Genomic DNA, 6290 nt, shown 5'->3' on the forward strand with positions numbered 1-6290 from the left:
CCTTAACCAAAAGCTCTGCTTTGCACTTTAGTTCCAATTCTGCAACACACTTGCTCCTGCACACTACACACTATATCATACAAAAGACTCTTTGTTCAGAAATGTAATGTCATGGGTACCTTTGGGACAAAATACAAAACACATTGGGTGATTGAAAACACTTAGACACACCCTTGAAAATACTTACTTACAGAACTGAACACCAGTCAGCCAGCCACAAATAGGCCTCAGCCATTTTGAGAACTTTGCGAGCATGGAGGCAGGGAGAGCAACAGGAAGACAAATGGAGAGAGGAGTAGGAGGTGGTGGAAGAGGCTATGCACAGAACAATATTTCAGATGATATTAGAGCAACTTTGGTGGATCATGTAATAAATCATGGCCTGACAATAACAGAAGCTGGGCAGAGTCCACCACATCTAAGCCTGCTTTTATGTGTTTTTGTTTTTACGGTATATTTTTGTTTTATTTGTGTGTTACTGCATTTACTCGACTGTACTGTAAAGTATAGTGTGTGATGTACAGCAATGGGCAAAAACTGTAAGATGAACTGTGCTCTCATTGTGTCAAAGTGTGTGTGTGTGTGTGTGTGTGTGTGTGTGTGTGTGTGTGTGTGTGTGTGTGTGTGTGTGTGTGTTTTGTGCAGAGGTCCTTGATGCTAAATAAACATGTGATTTCTCTATATAATAATGCTTGTAGTACTGAGGAACTCCTCAGAAACTGTTGGCACGATTCTTTGCCCAGAACCAATTGGACCGCAGCATGTCCATTTAGTAGTTCTGAGAAAAGGTATGAAAGGGAAGTGCAAATGAAGAGAGAGAGAGAGAGAGAGAGATGAACAGATAGAGAAGAAAAGAAAGAGAAGACAAACAGGTTTCTCCCTCCCTGCCCCATTCTTTACTTACATTCCACCCAATCAATGTCATTAAGATAAACTGTGCTCTCAGTGTGTCAAAGTGTGTGTGTGTGTGTGTGTCTGTGTGTGTGTGTGTGTCTGTCCGTGTGTGTTGCTCCTTGCTGTGTTCTTTGCTATTCATAAAGATATTCGGAAATCCAAATATGGTGATAGCAGTTTTGATGACTGGGTATGAAGAATGTTTTTGGTCTGCGTGTATAGGCCTACCTTGTGTGCATGTGTGTGTTTGTGTGTGTGTGCTTGTGTGCATGTCTGTGTTGTGTTTGTTGGTGTGTATGTGTATGTGTGTGTGTGCATGTCTGTGTTGTGTTTGTTGGTGTGTGTGTGTGTGTGTGTGTGTGTGTGTGTGTGTGTGTGTGTGTGTGTGTGTGTGTGTGTGTGTGTGTCTGTGTCTCTCTGTGTGTGTATGTATGTGTGTGTGTGTGTGTGTGTGTGTGTGTGTGTGTGTGTGTGTGACAGGGAGAGAGAGAGAGAGAGAGAGAGAGAGAGAGAAAGAGCAAAAAAGAGAAAGGGAGGGGAAGAGGTATGTTGTGTGTCGGGTAGTCAGGGTTACCACAGAGGTGATATTAGCTCGGCTCTTTCCCACACTGGCTCACCCAAATTGTTTAGTTGTGGAAAAAAACGCCGAGGTCAGCACTGTGCTCAGCTCACTCTGTGACAGCCAGTGACCTACACCACCACCTCACACGAATCACCACAACAGCCTCTCTAACACAAGACATGGGCCATGTGACCTACACCACCACCTCACATGAATCACCACAACAGCCTCTCTAACACAAGACATGGGCCATGGAGCAAAGGAGTTGTGTAAACATCTCCTTTCTGCTTTCTTCATTTATTTATTTATTTATTTATTTATTTATTTATTTACTGTTTACTGTTGTGTGTTTGTAGAAAGCAGTGTAGATAAAACCGCATTCAGACTTTGACTTCCATGCACTTGGCTTGTGTCCATGCCTAATATCTTCATAGGATATGTAGCCTATGATATTAATCTTTACATGCATCAAAATATTTCAACTTTTAAATACAATTTGAACATCAACATTGTGTTTGCAAAACACACATATCTTCTTAACAAACGAGTAGGTATCATAATATAAACAGTGTCTCCACATTTAAAGGACTGTAGATACGCATCTTGCAAGAAACGTACAATGCCCTCCTCTGATTCCGAGGTTGAGGTTATGGCAAGTTGGCAGAACTAATACACTGATAGGTCAAAATCTCTTTAGTCCCGCCTAAATAAAGCCAGTAGAGCATCTGATTGGATGTTCGCCTCACTGTGCTGTGGGCCGATGGCATATACATTAATATTCATCGCCACACCCAAGTATCGCTCATAACAGAACAGAATGTTAGATACTGACAGCAGGGTTTCCGTTGTCCGGTAATTACCGGACAATGGTCGGGAAAAAAATTAAATGTCCGACAAAATTAAATCTCTCCGATCAAATTGTCCGATTGAAATTGGCTAATAATCCCGTTCCCTTAACGCAATCTGAATTTGAGAATAAGCCTTAATATGTAAGCCTATATTATACGTCCTCTAGCTATGTTTTTTTAAATGAACAGGCTCTACCGTTTGAAAAGTAAGCTATTAAACAACACGCATAGCCTATGCTGCATTTCAAATAGTAAGCGCACGCGGCTTAAAACGTCCATGTTAAACAACGAACAAATGAGTGAGGCGGTTCAAACATGGCCAGGCCCAGGCAGACTAGCCTTAAAAGCTTTTTTCAGAGGCCAGACGCGATGGATGATGATAAATTGGTAACGTCTGAAGCCTCAGATGTCCGGTCAACTCCACCACCACCAGATAAAAAGCAGAAGTGTCGGGCGTATCCGTCGGAATCAGTGACATTGGAAGTGGAGTTGCGGGGGGTGCGGCCGTTCCAAGACACTGTCATTCTCCGTGTACACTGGACATGCAAAGTGTTCTTTACCCAAAGCATACAGTAGGCCTATACATTCTCTGTCTGATCTGCAGGGTTAGGGCCTCCTCGACGAGGAGATTGCTGGTCCGCGGATAATTTCTGGCACAATTAAATCATTGAAAGAAACGGCCGAAAGAAAAAGAAACTAAACATTTCCCAGAAAAGGAAACATTTCTTAATTTATTATTATCAAATAAAGAGGCATAGCATTAGGGGGTAGTGGTGTGAGCGCTCATTCTTGTATGTGCGCATCTGTGTAAGTTAAACCACTGGAGATAACGCAACAAACAACGAACGAAGCGGACTCTTGCTGTCCATGAAAAGATACTGGCTAGATCTTGTTAGGCATGTTTAAGTTAGGCTAATGAACATGTTGCATTCTATTCAGCCTGATTATGTTATTCTTTAAGCTACATAGCCTGTCTCCAGTTTTCCTCAATTTGACTAATTAAGAAGGAATAATAGGATATTTGACCGGCATATCATCAAAATGTCCGGAAAAATAAACTTCTGCCGGTTTCACCGGCACCATTTTTTTCTAGCGGAAACTCTGACTGACAGGAAGATTTTACCTCATATTTGTGGTTTACATATTTTGGTATGTACAAACACAAAGAAAAGACAGACGGACAGACAACTCACAGTACAAGCACAAAATTAATTTCACCATTAGAGGAGTGTACGTGCGTGAACTTGGTAAGCAGAAATAGGCTACTGCTGAACTGTAGGCTAATTATTTAATGCAATCATTAATAAGCGATAGGTTCCTTCCTCCCCATGACAACTTCAAGAGGCTCTTAGTTTATTGCTTACATATGTAGGTCTCCACATTATGTAATTGGACATTCTTTCTGTGTTTTGCTGGTTTGAGTCTAGTATTCAGCCGCTGGTCTACCCAAGATGGACGTGCTCAGAGTCTTGCCGTTTCTGTGTCATGCTTGGAATCCAGTTTTACCCGCAGGACAAATCAACCTGGGCCAACAGGTTGCAGACACGCCCTTGCGCACGAAACCGCCAAGGCTATATAAGAACCGCGTGGGACATAGATAGCCAGAACAAGCTTGAAAGTAAACCGGGAGAAAATAACGCAAGACCCCGAAGAAACTAAAACTTGAACCTGACAGGACCAATAACTATACGCATCGATTTTTTTCCTGTTTGCTGAACTTGAAGACTTCTACATTCCTTTTATTTAATCTTTCCTGAGTTTGTTAACAACGCATAGTCTGTCAAAATGATGCGCATCACGGACACCTACACCCAGAAGAACTCTCTGCTGAACGCCATGAACCGCTTCATCGGCGCCGTGAACAACATGGACCAGACGGTGATGGTGCCCAGCTTGCTGCGTGACGTGCCGCTGGAGCACGAGAAGGAGCCGGAGGTGAGCGCGCCCGGGAGCTACCTGCGGGACGCTGAGGCCGACATGTTCAGCTACTACACGCAGCTCAAGTCAATCCGCAACGACATCGAGTGGGGAGTTCTGGGGCGCGCGGATGAGCTGCGACGCAAGGAGAAAGAGAGCTTCGCACAAGAAGCCCCCCGCGCCAACAACAACGAAACGAGCGAAGAGGTGGACCTGGAGCAGCTGTTCCGGTTCCATCTGAAGGGCTTGCACGGGGTGCTGTCAAAACTCACACACCAGGCCAACGATTTGACCCACCGCTACAAGCAGGAGATTGGCATCGCGGGCTGGGGCCAGTGAGAAGCCATTCTCGCACGCGCACTTCCACCTGCTGCTTGAACGTTCGACCATGACCACCTTCGCACAGCACAACGCGGAGAAGAGTTGAACCTTTTTAAAAACATGAGATGTTCCGCAAAGAGTTCTCAAAGAAAGAAGAGAACGAGAGAAGAATAAGAGACTGTTTTCCACTTCTACTCCGCCCCCGCGTCAAGAGACAATAACTTTTGTCCATGGCCGAGGTAGCGGGAACTCAGTGACACCTCAAATACTTTCAAAATTTGCACTGATTCCGTTTATTTCCGTTTGACAAATGACAAGCCATGGCTTTGTGATGATATTTATTCTTAATAATAATATATGATGTATGTCTGAGGACTATGTTTTGTTGTTAAACTATTACTTTTGGACTAAGTGGTGCTGAAGACTGATGTCATATGAAGCCCTAACACTGATTTAATTGGCAGGCATTATTTTGTGCAAGTGTGTGTATGTGATTAGTGTACCCTGCAAGAGTATGTGAGTGAGTGGGTGCACTAAGGAGAACTGCAGTAGGCCTAACTGCTGCCTACTGCTCATCCAGGAAAAACTTCACCTGCCATGTCATGTCTCCACTGTTCCTCCTCTAACCATGGAAGGCAGTGTAACTGAAATCTGTGAATGATCCACATGTGAATGTAAAAGTGTGTGTCTAAGTGATGTGTGTTAAAGAGATGGCTGGTGTGTTTACAGTACGCTGGCCTGTGATCTGAACCACTTGAGAATCTATGATCTGGAGCCCTCTGAGAATTCCACAGAACTATGATGAGGCCCATGAGATTCTGGCATCACCTAGAAAATGTGTGCTAAAATATAATTGTTGTATAAATATTTGTTTCATGTTGTCTGTGTGTTATAGGCCTATAAATATTTGTTTCATGTTGTCTGTGTGTCCATAAGGATTTTTCCATATGTTGTTTTTCACTGAAAATAAAAGTTTTTGAAAACTGATAACAGCTTTGCTGGCTATTTTATTGTGTGCAGTATTGTGGTTGTGTTCTGAAATAGTCTTCAGTCATAGACTAAAATAGTCAAATGTGATGATTTTAATCAAACAGGTAGTAATCTAATAATCAAACAGGTAGTCTAAAACTAAAGTGAAATTAAAGTGTTTTAAAGAAGCATCCTGTAGAAATGAGACCGGTATGGCGAACTGTGCACACACACACACACACACACACACACACACACACACACACACACACTCACACACTCACAGTATGGCGAACTGCGCGACAACACACACACACACACACACACACACACACACACACACACACACACACACACACACACACACACACACACACACACACACACACACAGACACACACACACACACACACCTGTATGGCGCACACTCACACACACCTGTATGGCGAACTAGGGCAGCCGTGGCCTGGTTAGCGCTTTGGACTTGTAACCGGAGGGTTGCCGGTTCGAACCCCGACCAGTAGGAACGGCTGAAGTGCCCTTGAGCAAGGCACCTAACCCCTCACTGCTCCCCGAGCGCCGCTGTAGCAAGGCTCTCACTGCTCCAGGTTAGTGTGTGCTTCAACTCTCTGTGTTCACTGTGTGCTTTAGGCTAATGAACATGTTGCATTCTATTCAGCCTGATTATGTTATTCTTTATGCTACATAGCCTGTCTCCAGTTTTCCTCAATTTGACTAATTAAGAAGGAATAATAGGATATTTGACCGGCATATCATCA

General features: G+C 43.6%; 1 protein-coding gene across 1 annotated transcript; it reads left to right on the forward strand.

The window, feature by feature from the left end:
* Nucleotides 1–3910: 3910 nt before the first annotated feature.
* mid1ip1a (MID1 interacting protein 1a) lies at nt 3911–5529 on the forward strand. The gene has a single exon (XM_048239359.1). It carries the CDS (start codon nt 4090–4092, stop codon nt 4558–4560), a length of 471 nt encoding a protein of 156 aa, XP_048095316.1. The 5' UTR covers nt 3911–4089; the 3' UTR covers nt 4561–5529.
* Nucleotides 5530–6290: the final 761 nt, after the last annotated feature.

Source organism: Alosa alosa, chromosome 3 (genome assembly GCF_017589495.1).
Source record: "Alosa alosa isolate M-15738 ecotype Scorff River chromosome 3, AALO_Geno_1.1, whole genome shotgun sequence".
In the NCBI taxonomy this organism is placed as follows: Eukaryota; Metazoa; Chordata; class Actinopteri; order Clupeiformes; family Clupeidae; genus Alosa; species Alosa alosa.